This window comes from Ostrea edulis, chromosome 4 (assembly GCF_947568905.1).
Source record: "Ostrea edulis chromosome 4, xbOstEdul1.1, whole genome shotgun sequence".
Lineage (NCBI taxonomy): Eukaryota > Metazoa > Mollusca > Bivalvia > Ostreida > Ostreidae > Ostrea > Ostrea edulis.
In genome coordinates this window covers 7631532-7650394 of record NC_079167.1, presented here as the reverse complement: position 1 = coordinate 7650394, position 18863 = coordinate 7631532, and the positions used below count along the sequence as shown (strand labels likewise).

At 34.4% G+C, this 18863-nt stretch overlaps 1 protein-coding gene across 2 annotated transcripts in view; it reads left to right on the top strand.

The window, feature by feature from the left end:
• Positions 1 to 11507: 11507 nt before the first annotated feature.
• LOC130053965 (uncharacterized) overlaps positions 11508 to 18863 on the top strand; it is a 45382-nt gene continuing 38026 nt past the window's right edge. For both annotated transcript variants that reach the window (XM_056161807.1, XM_056161806.1), the window contains exons 1-3: positions 11508 to 11911; positions 12280 to 12557; positions 17470 to 17624. In XM_056161807.1, the coding sequence (XP_056017782.1) occupies positions 11629 to 11911; positions 12280 to 12557; positions 17470 to 17624 (716 nt within the window). In that variant the 5' untranslated portion in view covers positions 11508 to 11628. The remainder of the gene's footprint in view (positions 11912 to 12279; positions 12558 to 17469; positions 17625 to 18863) is intronic.

Sequence of the window (18863 nt, the reverse complement as noted above, 5' to 3'; positions counted from 1 at the left end):
AATACAAAATAAAGAGTTTGGCAAACACGGACCTCTGGATATACTGGGGGTGGGATCAGGTGCCTAGGAGGAGTAAGCATGCCCTGTAAACCAGTTATTCGTAGTCCAAATCAGTGTGCCAAGAACGGCCTAACAATCAGTATGAAACAAGTCAGAGGGCATTTAACTCAATGATAGGTTGTATTGGCAAACTAGATTGTTATAACGACCATAGAATTTGCGAAATGCTGACTTTAAACGACACTGTTGAAACCCTTGCACCATCAACTTGTTTGTCAGTAGCCTACCTCGATTAAAAAACTGATCATACGCAGAACAAACTCTTGCATATCGAATCAGTTGAGAGATATAAACACCATATGCAGGTGATAATGGAATAATGCTACATAGATATGTAAAGTTGACGATGGAGAAGCTGAAATCATCCCGTTTATCATAAAGCTGAGTTGTTAGTTTGCCGTTAATGAAAGGCGAAGATATATCTATTTTTAATAAAATATCTAAGTACGAAGCAGAAGTGGACTATTCTGTGTTGTGTTTTATTTCGAGTTCACAGGGATATATCGAATCAACATATGAATGAAAATTATTATAGTTAATCGATAAAACGTCGTCGATATATCTAAATGTCGCGTTGAAGGCCATAGCAAGATATTTTTTCTTCTCACGCAGAAGTTTTTGAATAAATTCTGCTTCATAAGAATATAAAAACAGGTCTGCTAACAAAGGAGTACAATTCGTGCCCATGGGAATTTCAACAGATTGTTGGAAGACATGATATCTTATTTTTACTTCCAATTTCACTATGATTATCTTATATCTTATCTTATATCCATCTGTGCATGCACAGAATAAAATCTAGTAAATGTATATAGTTTTAAAGTGCAGTTTCCATTAGATCATGCCTTGTAAATGAGCCACCTGTTTCCCCAGGAGAGAATAAAAGGAACAGGAAACTCGTGCCCATGCACTGCTTTCCTCTTGAACTTATAAGGAATATCTCAGAACACGGGGAATGATCACCTTGTAAAACGAAGAATCATTTTGAAATATTCATAGGATTCCAGCATGCCATGTCATTCACGTTAAGTATTAAACTCAGAAGAGGCATAAATATTACTTTTCTTATTGCAGGTCAGATAATAATTCCCATCTATTTTAATCTTCAAAATACTTCTCATATGTTCAAATACTTCTCAAATTGTTCTCATATGTTCAATAATTCTTATATATTCTCATTGCTAACGTCTCAATAAAACTGCTAAAAGTAAATAATCTTAAAAGGTAATGGGATGTTCGAGTTCTCAAGATATTTCGACTCAGTAAAAGTCTTTTAGTCGTGTGTTTCTGACTTCCCATAAATGGTTATCTTATCTTCTTTCGTATATAATCCTAAATTTCTAAATCAGTTGTTATTCTCGTCTTGAAATATCTCAATTCTCAAACTACTATGATGTTGGAGTTATCAGAGAGATATCTAGACTAGAATTACACATACAACTCAAATTTCTTAATTTTCTGCCAGCAAACGTCCGCCGCTAAGAAATCCAGTTACACCGACAGGTCCACAGAAGCTCTACTATGTAAAACTTATACGGTACCAATTTTGATGCACCAGATGCGCATTTTGACAAATAATGTCTCTTCAATGATGCTCAACCGAAATGTTTGAAATCCGAAATAACAATAAACTTGCTAGAGCTATTTTAGGGGGAAACAGAGTGACAAAAAGTGGAGTCAAATTCGTCTAAGGATAAGAGCTATGCATGACAATCTGATTAAAACCAGATCCTGAGATCCGCTCACTTAGATCGCTACGCTAGTGTAGCGATCTAAGTGAGCGGATCTCATGATCTGGTTTCAATCAGATTATATGCATGAGGGAGATAATCCTTAATTTTGAAATGAATTTCCAAATTTTATCACAGCAATTAAATATACATCCGTATTTTCAAGCTACTAACGAAGTACTTAGTTACTGGGCTGTAGAGACCCTCGGGGACTAACAGTCCACCAGCAGAGGCCTCGACCCAGGGGTCATAATGTAAAACTTATACGGTACCAATTTTGATGCACCAGATGCGCATTTCAACAAATAATGTGAGACACTGGCTATAAATAGTCACCGTCTAAAAATGAATGCATGGGTTGTAGACCATGGTCTAATGGGGGCCCCCCAGGGAATTTTTACAAACAAGTATTGTTTGAAAGTACAGAGTCCCTTGATTATAAGTCAGGTTCAGGTTGTTTGACATTTCCGAGTTTTGGGACCAAATACATCAAATTTGAACAAATAAAATTTTTTTAAAGATGGGAAAACTCTTCAGATCCGATTTGGATGTCATTGGCATTTGCAAACAAGTATTTTGTGAACGTATGTAACCCTTTGATTATATATCAAGTTGTTTGACATAAATATGTAGGGACATTTATGGGTTTTGGGATTACAATATGATTTTAAAAAAAAAAATCGCCAAAAAAAAAAGGAAAACCTCTTCAGATCCTATATAGACTGGAAACAATTATTATCTGAAAATATCTAACCCTTTAACTATAAGTCAGATTGTTTGTAACCCTTTAACTGTAAGTCAGATTGTTTGTAACCCTTTAACTATAAGTCAGATTGTTTGTAACCCTTTAACTATAAGTCAGATTGTTTGTAACCCTTTAATTATAAGTCAGATTGTTTGTAACCCTTTAACTATAAGTCAGATTGTTTGTAACCCTTTAATTATAAGTCAGATTGTTTGTAACCCTTTAATTATAAGTCAGATTGTTTGTAACCCTCTAACTATAAGTCAGATTGTTTGTAACCCTTCAACTATAAGTCAGATTGTTTGTAACCCTTTAACTATAAGTCAGATTGTTTGCATGGAGACCCTTTCGAGTTTTGGGACAAAACCATGAACTTTTGTTAAACTAGGAGCCGAAAACTGATAAAAACTCTTCAGATCCAATATAGATGTCATTGAGATTTGCAAACAAGTATGTTTTCTGAACGTACGTAACCCTTTGATTATACAAAAATGTATATCAAGTTGTTTGGAAATTTAGTAGTTTTGGGGCTAAAATATTTATTTATTTTAAATTAAAAAATCGACAAAAAATGGAAAACTTCCCCAAATCCTATAATATATTCTATATATCATTGATAAGATGTTTAACATAAATATGTGGGACTTGTGCGACTTCTAGGGCTAAAACATGATTTTTCTCCCTTTTCAAAAAAATCGACTAATGTAGAAAACCCCTTCAGATCACATATAGATAATATTGACCTTTGAAAACAGTTATTTTCTGAAAGTACATCACCCTTAATTGTAAATCAGATTAATTGTTTGCATGGAGACCTTTTCAAGTCTTTGGGGCAAACATTAACCCCTTGTTTATATATCAAGTTGTTTGACATTAAGGCGAGGAGAATTTATGAATTATGAGTTATTTGTAAGAGATATGCTTGCAGGTAGTATTAATCCAGAATTTGTAATCGCATTGCAAATAGCAGTTTCAAGCTCCAGCTTCTGCGAGTAACTACTACAATGTCCTAATATGTTTAATAGTGTAATTAACTCAGTACTTCTTGTCAGATGGTGCATAGTCATTTCAAGAGTGAGGTGCTTAGGAACATAGCTTAGGCAAATATGTTATGAGAGTACAATTTGACAAACCTTTTCGCCCTTGAAAAAAGAGAAAATGGGTTGTCTGACACGACTTAATCGAGAAATGTAATTAAAATTAAGATTTCGAAGATTATCATTCTACATACTCAGAGATGATGGAGGGGTGGTCATAATAGGTTATTGGCAGTTTTGTGGCAGTCAAACATCTACCTTCTGATTATCAAAGCAAATTCTTTGACTTGTCGTTTGGCTGAAAGTGCTAAAGCAAGTGCAGATTCAATTGCTTGTTTAGCAGCAACAAATGCAGAATATATAAGTTCGCCTTTTGGAGTTCTCCAAAATTTGCCACCAAATTTTCAATCTATTTTTTTATTTCAGTTTCCAAGTTTAGTAATCACTGTTATGTAAGACGCGATAAGTGACAGGTATCCCTCTCTGAGCATTGTCATACTCTCAGCCATGTAATTCTGCACGGTATTCAGATACATGTATAATCAAATGCCTTTCCTTGATTCTCATCATTAGTTTCTGACTTGTGTCGGTCATCGGACTCAGTGTAGGTTTAAATCATTGCTTTTATATAGCAGCCCAATCAATATCTCGAACTATAATTATTGTGTTATAGTCACCTTTCTTCTTTGCAGGGTTTTTAATGGCTTCTTCTACTGTTTTTGTTACACACTTTACTAGTTTGTGTTTTGTCCTTGTACTTGAGTTTCTTTATTACAGATCAGATACTTATGGGTAGGGACAAGTGTCATAGTGAATACTGTGCATCTCCTACACTTGACTCGGCATGACATTCCCCAATGCTCATTTGGAAGTCAAGAATATTTTCCTCCACTGGTAAAGAATAGATTTTATTTTTCCTAATTTGGGTTCGTAATTAAGTATAGGTATTGTTCGGAGGTCGACATCAAAAACAATTCCCAGTAGTGTAGATCTATTAGCACCTCACTTTGATTTAATATTTTCCAACAAAATTTCATTGCTATATTTAAAGGTTTCAAAGAGAGATTCTCTACTTCCATCCAGCAATATATTATTGCAGATGTAATATTCTTTTATAAATGATTTGTACCCATTTTTAATAGAGGGTAAAAAATTAAAGTAATGTAACGGTTTTTTTTGTGTATAAATTTCCACGATAAAGTGTCAAAAGCCTTTTCAAAATAGAAGGAGGCCTGGAATTTCATTTCTGTGTATTGTAGTATATCATATATTAAACGTGTGTATAAATCTATTAGAAATACAGCTAGTTTGATCTGAGTGTATTATTTTTCTTAAATATAATTTTAATTATCGTCATTTATTTGCAATGGAGCCAGAGGCTATTTTGTATACAGTATTCAATAAAATGATTGGGAACTTTTTGTTGTTGTTAAAAATGTTTAAATAACTAGGGGGAAGGGGTAAATTTCATAGCCCGCTCTACATCCGTTACTGAATTGCCTCTTCTCCTTTTTAGCTCATCTAAGCAGAAGGCTCAAGTGAGCCTCCAGGGAATATGCGATGCTAATGTATTTACTACCGTTGTATTGTACAATCATTCAACTTAAAAACCATGTATGACATGACTGCATTCATTGCCTCTTATCGCCGAAAACTGCAACAAAAAATGGATTTTCCGTTTTATACCACGAAGTGCTATGTACTGATACCGCACAGAATACGTGGGCGATTTTGACTGGCTAGCACGCTCTTCTAAAATTACGTTTGGAATTCTTTAGAGTTATTTATAGAAAGATAGAGCATCAGAGATGAATTAAAAATAACAGGCAAAAGGATGATTTTAATGGTGACCATTAACCACAGTTGATCTTATTTTATATAATTTAGTTACTAACATTAGGGGGGAAATGCTACAAAAAATAAAGGGGACTCCATCCCCCCATATTTTTTTCCACAGACACCTGATAACTATAATCCCCCCATCTGATTTTTTTTTTTTTTTGCGGTGACAATGCCTCCAAAATGTGTGGATTCCTTGTCTCTCTCAACCCAATTTCGATTGATGTAGTTGTTTTACGCTTTTCACAAGCTTTAGAGATTGGCCTTCTACTGGACTGGTATAATATAGAATATACTTATTATAAACAGTGTAAGGTATTTAAGGCTTACAAAAAAGCAAGTTTACGATTACATAAATCGAAATTAGGATGGAATAGACGGGGAATCCACACATTTCGGAGAAATAATCGCCGCCCCAAAAAATCAGAAAGGGGGGGGGGGTGTCCATACTTCAGATGCCTGTGAATTTTTCCATATCGGGACAGATCCGTAATATTAGGGATGCGGGGAGGGGGTTCGGTCGGAGAAGTTGTAAGTTGCACATGGCTTGTTTAAATTTCCTGACAGACTATGATAAAGCTTACATGCATTAATATCTTCTCATTCACTACTACATAGTACTATCAAAAATAGTGGAGGGGCCATTCTCGCAATATATCTCCATTTGCACGCATGAAAATAACAGTTAATGTTAAGGGTTGGCCAGTCGCCTCCGAAAAACATTGATATGTGCCTGCAGCGTTCTTGGTACTTATGGTGGGTTTCATAAAACTTCAATGTAACAACAGGTACTTGCCACATCAATACATACCACAAAATCAATAACACATCACTAAAAAAAAAACTTTCCTTGCTCTATTTTGCATACTTCCAAATAATCTTTTATCTGTATTTTCTCTGACTTTCCATAGATCTGCATGAAACATGCAATTGGCAGAAATATTTCTCATACTAGTTAACGAAGTTGTATTTACAGTAAGTCATAATTTCATTATAATCTTCATCAGAAATGATTCCGACACGAAAATATTTTTAAATCTCCACTCGGGAGGTCTTAGCTTCTATCTTCTGATGACATGTAAAATCCCGAAACGTACGAACAGCTTTGGTTTTTTTGAGTAACTAAAAATAGCGTACAGCGTCTTCAATTCAAAATTTTTATTTTGTTAACAAAGCAATATGTTCAAGATTTTTTGGTAATAAACATCGTATCAATTTATTGTGATAATAAAACAATGAGACTTCATTTTTCAACACAACGAATATACAATTTTCATTCTGTGCGGTATCAGTACATAGCACTTCGTGGTATAAAACGGAAAATCCATGTTTTGTTGCAGTTTTCGGCGATAAGAGGCAATGAATGCAGTCATGTCATACATGGTTTTTAAGTTGAATGATTGTACAATACAACGGTAGTAAATACATTTACATAGCATATTCCCTGGAAGCTCAAAAGGCCGACATTCTCGGAGGTGTCATTTGAAGCTAGTTACCTTGTGTTGTTATTAGTATACAGAGGTCATAAGTCATTTACAGAAACAAGTGCCTGTGCGTGTGATACACTGTGACGTTGACGTTTTAGATATTCACAAAGAAAAAAGTTATGTAGGCTAGTATGTTTCTGAAGGGTAATATATCGTGTTAAGAAATTCGCGGTAAACGAGTACGATATAGCCGAATTTGGAACGAAAAATTTGAAAGGATTTGTAAAAATAATTTAAAAAAATATGAACTACTGTATCAATATACATTCTGCATACAGAAAGGTATATTCAATATTCGACAAAATAGATTGTAGTTCCATATATTAAAAAAAGAATGATTTTTTCCCCTGCGCGATTCCTCATTTTCTCGTCTTCTGTTCTCTTAATTTTTGTTTTGTTTTGAACATATTTTATTGATGAAATCAAAAGGATTGGGAACAAGTTCTGACAACTTACAAGTCCCTCTCCTAAAATATTACAATATGTCATGCAAAGTAATAATTAACAGGTATAATGTACAATGATTAAACAAATCTACAAGTTTCTTCTATAAATTTATGAACAACTGAAAAAATAGTTATATTAGTTTGCAGAGGTAAATTGACATCACCGCATAATAACAATTTTGTATCAATATTAACCAAGTCAAGCATGAAAAGGCGATTAAAAAGATCATTTCAAGCCCTGGAGTAATTTTTACAAGCAAAAAAGAAATGATATATATCTTCATTAGTATGTCCACATGTACAAAACGGAGAATTTGTAATATTTAATTTATAAAGATCATAATTAAGTATACAGTTGTATCTTAGCTTTGTATGAATAATGTTGATATATCGTTTTCCAAAAGAGTAATATGATGGTGGTATTGTAATGTCTGTTATATTTTTGCGGAATGAATTGATTGAGATGGCTTCTCTGGTTTCTACATTTAATAAATTCCACTGTTTTACAGAGTCAGGTACAAATGATTTTTTGAATAACTCTAATCTGCATTTTGGAATGTAAAACTTATCATTGTTTTTAGTATTATAAAGGGATATATTTTCATGTTTATGTGAAATAATTTCATTTAAATAATCAGGGGCGCTACCATTGCAAATTTTAAACATGGTAGTCATTTTTGCAATATAACGTCTACTTTTTAAAGTTAGCCAGCCTGTTTCTGAATAAAGGGATTCTCTAGATGCAAAAATAGGAAGACCAGTAACAATTCTAGCTGCACGTAATTGTACTTTTTCAAGCTTATCAGTATCTTGAACAGAACAGCCATCCCAAACAATTGAAGCATATTCAAGAGTAGGTCTAATAAAAGCTATATACAATTTTGACAGATGTTTTCTGCCAATTTTGAACTTAAGCCTTTTTAAAAGCCCTAATTTTTTAAAAGATTTATCAACTATGGAATCAATGTATAAAGACCAACTGAGGTTATGTAACAATAATAAGCCTAGATGACGATGGACTGGAACACACTCCAATCTATCACCTTGGAAAAATAATTTCGGTAAAATAGAGTTATCTTTTTTCGAAAAATAAACAGCTTTAGTCTTGGATGGATTGAATTTGAGTAGCCACTTATTTGACCAATTTTCTAGTATATGTAAATCATAATTAAGCTTGTATTCAATTTCTAGCATATTATATGAGGACTGCTGGAGTGAGTTGTCATCAGCAAATAATCTACACATTGATAGCATATTTACAGCAACATCATTAACATAAATCAAAAATAGTAAAGGTCCTAAAACAGAACCTTGGGGTACACCAGCAAATATATCAAGTTGTGACGATAAAAGGTCCTTATACATTACTTTTTGTGATCTGTGACATAAGTAGCTTCTGAACCAATGTAAAAGACTACCAGATATACCATAAGTTTGTAATTTGAAAATAAGACCATTATGCCATACTCTATCAAATGCTTTTGACAGGTCACAAAATATCATACAACATGATTTCCCTTCATCAATACTTTGAACAATACTATGATAAGTTTCTAATAATTGATAAACTGTAGAATGACCTGGTAAAAATCCAGCTTGATATCGATAAAATAGATCATTACTATGAAAATAATTATATACATGTTTGAAAATAATTCTCTCCAAAATTTTACTAACGCATGATAATAGCGAGACAGGTCTATAATTAGATACTATTGACGGGTCTTCCTTCTTAAAAAGAGGAATGACGTGAGCAATTTCCAAAAAGATGGGAAAATATTTTCTGACAATGATCTGTTGAATAGCATAGTAAGTGGTTTGATAATGGTAGTTTTTGTTGATTTCAACATTTTATGGCTAATGCTATCTGGGCCAACAGCTTTATTAACTGGGAGTATTGTAATAATATCCGATACTTCTTGTTCTTCAATAATAATGCTATTTAAGGAACCATTACATAAGCAATACATGTTTGGTAGTGTTTCATTGGTGTCATCAATATTGGTAATTGATGAAAAAAACCGCATTCAATGCTTCTATTTTATCAGAATCAGAATATACTAACTTGTTATCGCCGTTATCATTAATTTGTATTGGAGGTATTTCATTCGATGATTTAATATTAACCGAATCTTTCATCAACTTCCAATATAACTTATTATTGTCTTTACTAGAATCGTCTTAGTAGGTTTCTATATTGTCATAATAATTTGTTATCGCGTGTTTTTTCATATTGTTAACCGAATTCCGAACTTTTCTATAAGCAGACCAGTCGGAGTCATTTTTTGATTTTAATGCTTTATTTTAATTTTTGTACCCATGATTAGAAAATTTTATGCAATTTAAAAAAATATTCAGTTGTATACAAAGGAACTATTTGATGTTGGTAGCTGAAGCTACTTCCTGAGGTGCACTCAGGCTGTTTACACACATGTGAAAAACATGTGGATTTGAGGGTAGTTTTGTTTGAGGGTAAATACTTTCGAAAATTCTGCGTAGCATGTTGTTTTTGCAGTGTCAGCAGACGAGACGGGTAACAATAAGCATTTCCAGCGTGATAAATTACAACTTTCTTTAACGATTCATTCCAAATATGTTTATATGATATCCTTCCTTAGAGATCAAGTGCAAGGGGGGAGGGGTGGATCACAATTTGTAATTTTTGCCATTATGCATTTTTACGCCAGAAAGATTTGATGTGCAAAAATAATTTTCAAAAATGACCAAATAAGCCGGTATGGGGTTATTTGAGTATTTTAGTTGAATACACAAAAATCATGACCATGCCAAGAAATTCCGTCCGGTCTGAATTCGTTGGCTTCAATAGGACCATATTACATGCTAATTAATAGTAGCCGTCGCGTTTCTCTTAATTGCGGTCACTGATTTATAACCGTGGCCGTTTTTCTATACCGGAGATTTTGCTAGGAATTTCCTGGCATGGTAAAATAAGGTCCTCATTTGAAAACTGTGAAAGTAAAGACAAATCATGTATTATCTTTGTAATATTTCCTGAAAACAGAATAACTTCTACAACCTATAATTTTCTCAAATTGAAGAAAATCTTGAAAAATCCTTGCCACATCAACATCACAAGCACCTCCCTCTACAATGAAATTATTTTATACACAACCAAAAATATATCCAAAATGTGTGATTTCACCACCGATCACCCTCTACTACCCTATACTATATATATAGTATCTCACAAGTGGTCATCTCAAAAGCTTATAGAAGGTACAAACTGACTATTCAGAACGACTTATGAGGGTGATCGATGGTGAAATAACATATTTTGGGAACATTTTTGGTTCTGTATAAAATAATTTCATTCTAGAGGGGGGGGGGGGGGGTATGTACATTTTAAGATATATAAAAGTTATCCACACTTCAAATGTCTGTGATCCACATCTAGAATATACTCATACATTCTGTAAAACAAGATGGTCCTCACACTCACATAGCAAGTTTCAGCTTGATATGTGACAAAGAAATGAAATTAGAAACAGAAAACCCCGAACGGACAGACTGACGGACGTACAGCAAGGGCGGATCCAGGAATTGTGGTTACGGGGGCGCCACGTATAAATACGAGGCAGTGGGTCCAGGGGGCGAAGCCCCCGGAAGCTCCTGGATTTTACAGATTTTATGGGGCTTGAAATATTTCTCCTATTAAGTCATCTGTACTATTTTCTATCATTTCAATAAGGTGATTTAATAAATTGATCCAAATTTTAAGGGGTTGTTGGAAAAAATTAAGTTCTCCCAATAAAGTAATTCAAGAAATCAAAGGATTTGTCATTTATTTCTCCTTGAGTGGAAGAAATTATTGCTTCTTTTATCGTTTAGTACATTTTCCGAAACAAAATAGAGCGATTTACCTTAAATTTGAAAATTTTAGGGGGGGGGGGGGGGGGCAGATGAGGCGGTGCACACCCCCCCCCCTTTTTTTTCCCCTCCATCAAGACGAGCTGGTAACTGGGGCAAGCAGGCCAAACAGTCTGGGTGAATTGCACTAAACTTTCTCGCACGCGCCATTGAATTAATTTTGTTAAACCGTGAGCCATGATCCGATTGACCGTGAGTATGTCTAGAATAGATACAGAATTCGCAACTTCGCGCCATTTTCTCGCGTTCATTTCCGGAAATGACTAGGCGGATCTAAGTTGATCCGGGCATTTTGATAATGCGCGTCTCAAAATGGCGGTAGAAGAATTTGGATTTTATTATTTCCACATAATGGTGTGCATTGTAGATTAAGTAAACATTACTGAAACCTTCAATATGTCAGCAATGAGAAGAAGATCACAGACAGGTCCACGGACTGACACGACGCACGACATATTTGTTTATATGACTCTTGGAAGATACCCTGATGGCGCAAATGAAAATGTAAAGAGGAACCTGCGAAAACGGTCGAAAATGTTCAAACTGAAAGGCAGCGAGCTGTTTCATGTCTCCACAACGAAAGATAAGTTTGGGAACGATGTGCAAAGGGAGAGACTTGTTCTCACGGACGATGCTGAACGAAGTAAAGTCATTGCCGAACTGCATGTTGATGATAAAGGTACCACGAGTTGCCATTCCTTGAACAATCATGGCGGATCATGAAGGGCGGAATGAGGACAATGGAAATAAAGAAAGCCTTAATAATGCATTATAAGATTACATTGTTATGTATATTTGCTTTGAATTTTGGGATATCTATGAATAACAAATTACTTAATAATATCAGTCTTGTACCTTTAGTGTCCGAGATATATATACACAAAATAAATACATATAACATAATGCTGGGAGGTGGGTCTAATGACAAATGCCGTGATAAAATGTGAATTTCTTAGTTAGTAGCCATGGAATATTTGAATGTTTACATGCTTTTTATACTTTTGCAGATTATTACCCTACTATTGTATTGCACACTTTTTTTTTCAGGCAATCACTTGGGGAGGGAAAAAGTCCTGGGTGCCCTATCCGAGAAATATTACTTTGTAGGAATGAACAACAAAGTCAGAGAATATCTTTTGAATTGTTCCTCTTGTCGCACACGCTTCAAGCTAAGTGAAGGAATGTCCGATGGAAGTACATCTGCCATATCAGATTATGATGATATGGATGACTCGGATTCAAATGTATCAATTTCTGAGGATTGCAAGCCGATCAAGTCGGAATGGCCTGCCCGGTCTCAAGAAGCCCTTCATTTTTGGGACATAGTAAGTGTGTGTTGTTAATATTAAATATAAATTGAACCAGTCTTCCACAAATCCCAAGAGTTTGATGCTTGGGTTCAGGTATTCTCCTCGGAGAAGTAGACATGCATAGCCTACATTCACTTCTCTTCGCAAACTTGAATGATTTGATTATTGAAACAGTGTAAATGCTAAAAGCAGTAGTGGTTTACGGTTCAACCAATATTTCGACTCAAATATGCGGGGATTTATGACAAATGATTTTTACAACTTTAGCATTAATGCATGCATCTGATGTAGGGAAATCAACAATTACTTGCTGTTAATCCATTTCCACATTCTGTCTCCTATGTTTAAAATATGATATTATCTTTTAAAGGTAGAAAGAAATTGAAAATCCAAAGTCAGAAAATTTGGGAAAATGAGTAAACTTGTATTTTGTTTCTTGGAAAGCTTTTTAACATCTTGTGTACATGATTAAATAATTTTTCTGTTGATCAACAAGAATAATTTTTTAAAACTATGTTTGCAAAGAGAAGTGGATGTAGGCTATGCCTGTCCACTTTTCTGAAGAGAATAGGTCCCTGATAGAGTTAGGTGACATGAAACATGCAGTCACAGGGAAAGGAGACAGGGTACATGTATGAATTATGCTAGCGTTTATTTTTCATTTAAATTCTTGTCTATGTTTTATGCAATATGATGTTACTGTAGCTTTATAGCAGGTGTGAACAACTCAGCTTCTCAAAGTCGTTCTTCGTCCCATATAGTTGATTTGAATACAAATTTGTCAATGATAATGCATCAGGGAAAGAATAATCATTGCGATTGGACCAATATTTAAAGAGGTTGAAATAAAATAATTGTTGATAAATACATGCCTTGTAACATAATCTTTTAACACTGTACAGAGTTGCCAACCCTCACGATTTTGGCGTAAGGCTTACGATTTTAGGGCCGAAAATATGCCTTACGATTTCACTATATATCTTCCGATTTTCGCTTAGTTGACATTTCAAACGTTTCAGAGCTGTCCGTCATTGGTTTTTACTTTGATAATAAACAAGCCATAGTCATTTCTACGTTTGTTTGCATAGTCTATATATATACAAAATTTTGATCATTTTAATGCTTTGAAATAAACAATATGGTAGCTGCTATTAAACGTAAGGCATGCATTGATGGAAATAACAACAATAATCCCCCAAAGAAGAAAACCTAATGAAGCCAGAAATTCAAAGAACAATATGCAAGTAAACATCTATTTCTTTCAAAGTCAGAAAGGGGGAGTTTGAAAGCTAAGTGTTCAACCTGTTTGACAAACTTCAACATTTCTCACGGTGGGGAAAATGACATTAAAAAACTTGTCGGAATATCAGACACAGTAACTGTAAAATTATGATATACTAATGTAGCAAGATTTTTGTACACAAGTTTTAGATGGTAAAATCAATAAAAGATGTATAAAATTTGACTTTTTGCAGTTGTAAAATCATTTAATACTTGACAATTAGAATGTCTAAATTCATTAAATATGGATTTGAAATATGCCTAAAATTGCTCAGGTTACATATTTTTTCCTAAAAGTTCTCCAGTGGCAGGGGGCCTAGGCCTTACTATTTTCCATTTCATAATGTTGGCAGCTCTGACTGTGGATTGATTACAAGTATATTTTTTAACATCCGTCTTGAGAAGTTTTCACTCATGGAGACGTTAGCACAATAGAAGAAAAATCAACAAGAAAGACTCCACAAAAAAAGGAAAACCAATACCAACTCAGGGATTGAAATTAACTTTTTTCACTACTAGCGAATTTTAGCTAGTGGATTATTTTCCAACTAGCGAAATTGAGCTTTTACTAGCATTTTTCAATCGATTGCTGTTTACAGGAATTAAAGAAAACAAGCATGTCTCTTTACCAAAATATAGGGAAAATCTTCTTTAAAGTGCATTAATAAAAATAAGATTGAGAATTCTTTCATTTAAAATTTAATGAATTATCAGCCAACATACATGATGCATGGTGAGGGTCATAGAGTACACTTGTGCGGTGTACTCGCTGTCCAGAGATCTACCACCTATTTACAACATCATGTGGATTGAAATCTTGAAGACTGTTTGCGCCAATTCAAACTATATGATCAAAACTTTTGGAAATTTCATCAAAAAAATTCTAGTTGGGAAAAAAACCTGCGACCTCTAAGTGTTTGACTATAGAGTACAGAAGGACACCGCGTGAAACGGTGACACTAACACTGTCATGTGTTGTTTCATGTAGACACGGACGAGATCAACATGCTTGCTATTTAAATCAGACGTCACTGAGACGCCCGAAGTGTGCTTGAAGTAGGCCATCTTCGACATCACTGACTGAGATGAAGGCCTTAGTTATTTATTCGATCTACGTTTACTTTTTCCAATACTTGTATACAGTGTGCGAAATTAACCATGGACCGATAGACAATGTCTATAGAAATTGGAGTTGGTCTATAACGATCAAAATAGCTAGAGACCAACTTGTCTATAGGAATTCTGAGTAAATAACGTATTAAACATATACCAGTTTATATGTATTATGCTGATGTTTCTGTTCACCCCTTAACTGTAATAAAATGTTCCACAAATCATTCGAATCAGGTTATTCCATTTTCAACAGGGGGTGGGGATCAGTTTGATATTTACTTCAATGGTCACCATTTTCGTGCAAATTTGGAATGTCCTTTTTTGAACTAAAATAAAATATGTGGAAGGAGCACGCCCTGGAATCAAACAGAAGGCGGTCAGTACAACAAGTTCCAGTAAGGCTAAAGTCGCAGAAAATCATGAGAAAACGAAACGTAGTAGAAGTGACTTAAATGAAGAATCAGACAGTGAAACTGAGCTGTAACAAAATGAAAAAGAAAACGGAATTCTAATTGAAAAGCTTGTACATGAAATTGAAAAAGAATATAATTAAATCAAATTAATGTCTATTATTTATTTTTTAATAACATTGAATATTGCATGTTAAATTTTGGTCTATAAGAATTTGTTGTGGTCTATATGATATGAAATGACTATGGACCAAAAGTCTAGGACTTTAAAGTTAGTTTCGCACACTGTGTATATTCATTCTGTAAAGCGTTTCTATGCACAAGACAAAATTATTGTTAACGCCAAAATACAGCCAATAAACCGAGGAAATCCGGAAAAAATTTCTTTTTTTGTCACTCGCAAAAAGCTGCCATCACTTGTGATTTTTTACTTGCAATTTCAATTTTTCGCTCGCATTTAGCGAGTATTTCCCCGTAATGTCGTTGCCTGCAACTGAAACAAAGATGTTGATTCTAAATTACAGGCCAATCACAGTGTTCAAAATTGGTTTAAAACTTGATATAGACCATGGGTCTATGCTAAAACAAGATGGCATAGACCTCATTGAATTGGCATAGACCGCAACATTTGGGGGGGGGGGGGATATCACCAGAAAAAAAACCCATTTTCATTTACTTCTAATGTACTTTGAAAGCATATTTTCTTTTCATAACAATATCCTCCTTTCCTCATAACATTTATGGAGGGTAATCGTGTTAAAAAATCCAAGCATGTAAACTTGTTAATCCAAACTTGCAACCATGCTCATTTTTCAGCTTCAGCTATGGATATATGTAACTCAGGGGGTGTAGGTTATGTTTTTCAGAAATTTATACTTCATTGTTGTACTATTCATTTGTGTAATCGTTTGATTTCTTATCTTACATTTCTCTTTATAAAAATGCATCATTGTTTCCCAAGTTATTTGCGGTCATCCCTACAGTATTTCCGTTTGAAGACTTAGTATTTACATAGTTGTACCTTACAACATCGCATCTTACACGTTACAAATCAACAAATGTCAAGTATACAGAATTTCTGGATGAACTTTGGTAATAATGTAGATTGATTATGTATGAATATATTAGAATACAAAGTAGAATTTCACATCAATTGGTTTATTGTTTTTACATCGGCCAACTTGGGTACCCTATATTTAGAGTTCTATACCTTTACTCTTTAATAGTAAATTCGACCCCAAGCGATGCAATTGCCTGTGATATATATTTAGTTAGAATAGATTCAAATTTGTTCAAATGATGACCCCAGGGGGTAGGATAGGGCCACAATAGGGGATCAAAGTTTACATACAAATATATAGGGAAAATCTTTTAAAATCCTCTTCTCAAGAACCACTGGGCCAGAAAAGCTGAGATTTACACGAAAGCTTCCTGACATAGTGCAGATTGAAGTTTGTTAATACAAATATATAGGGAAAATCTTTAAAGATCTTTTTCTCGAGAACCATTGGGCCAAAGAAGTTTACATTTACATGAAAGTTTCCTTAGTGCAGATTCAAGTGTGTAAAATTCATGGCCCCAGGGGTAGGTTGGGACCACAGTGAGGATCAAAGTTTTACATGCGAATATGTACAGGACTCGAAATTAACATGCCCGTCAGTCTGTTGTGACTGGTTAAAAGTCTGGCGGACTGACTGACATTTGTTTTAGTCAGTCCGATGGACTGGTTAATTTTCTAAAGCATAATTTTGGAAAATATACTTAATTTGAAATTTTATACACACAATTGGCATGCTTCGATCTGTAGATATCTGACGAATCTAACATTTAAGTGTTACAATATTGTCTGAGGCATATTGAGTTAAATTTCATTTTAATAACATTAACGAAATATGATTAATTATTTCTGGAAAACTCTGTTGGACTGGTAAATATTTTTTCAGACTGGTTGAAATTATACCCCATCAGTCCGGCTGGACTGGTGACATAAAAAGTTAGCTTCAAGCCCTGTGTGTAGAGAAAATCTTTAGATATGGGCCAAGGTGACTCGGGTGAACGATGTGGCCTATGGGCCTCTTGTTTTAAGTCTTTTATTAGTAAATCAAATGAAAATCTTTTTGCAGGTGGAGATGAATGTAATGGGTCCATATGATTGTATAGACAGTAAACATTACATAATTGTTTTCCTGGATCTGTTCTCTAATTGGCCTGAGGCCTTTGTTGTGGACTCCGTCACTCCAGCTGTAGTAACGCATCTCACATTGAACCTCATCTGCAGGTAACCACACAGGCAGTATTTGAAACATGATTTGTTACATTTGGAGTTAGAAAATGAAAAATAAGGACAAAATAAAAATATTGTTTGTTTCCCCTCGCCCGACCGAGCTTGAAAATTCACACCGACCCAAAAGTTTTTATTACGCCATTCTGGCGAAGTTTTTTTTTTATTTCCAGAAAATTTCCAGGTCGTTTCTGGTACAGATCAGTATTTTATAATGACAAAAAATTTCTATATCTTCTTTGGTTTTGATCCAAAATTAAAAAAGTAATGATACGAATACAGGTGGTCTTCTGGTCTGAAATCTAGAAATTTCGCCAGCTGGAGGCAGCATTCTCAGGCCGATTTCAAATACTTACAAACCGAATTCAATTTTAAGCTCATAACTAATCAATAAAACGATTCTTCTTGTACTTATTAATATCAATTTTATGGCAGTGATTTTTTATGGCCCATTTTGGGTCTGAATTTCGGCCCTTTCCCCTCCTAAAAATTGTCAATTTTCCCCAATTTAGCTTGCATTTCTCCCAAAGATAAAATTATGAAAGGAAAATGTATTTGAAAAAAATAAACATTCGATGTGAATTATATACAGAAGACTTTAACAAAGAGTTATGGGAATGATGATTTGGATAGAATAGTTGAAAATTGTAGAAGGTTAAAGAGAATTAAATGTGTAAAATAAAGATAATATAATGTTTGATATGATTTTAAAACTTATTTACGATAAACTTGATTTTTCCCAATTTGACTGAAATGTCGACAATTTTTCCCGATTCGAAAGCCACAGGACCCTTGTAAAAAATGTAGAAAAATCACTGTATGAGTTCTTTCATCACATAAACAGTCTCTTGAAAACATTTTAGCAAACTGTCACATGACTAGTTTGCTCAAATGGCAGTGAAAATTCGGTTGACTACAATTGTTGGCTTCTGTTATCGAATTTTGGAGTGATATTTTCTTTTAATCGATAGTAATAAGATTAGTTGTGAGTTTAACATTGAATTCGGCTCACAATTCGGACTAGTGATCTGCAAGGTCGAGATGGAGAAATGTTGTCTACAAGAGGAGCTAGGAAACAAGAGACTTCGGGGCATCCGGGTGTGTAAGTTGTGTTCTTCAGTAGGGCTGGGACGATTCAGGGTTAGCTCGATTCGGTTCGGTTTCGATTCAGAACAGCACGGTTCGGTTATTTTCGATTCGGTTCATGTTAGGTCCAATTTATCTAAAGACACCACA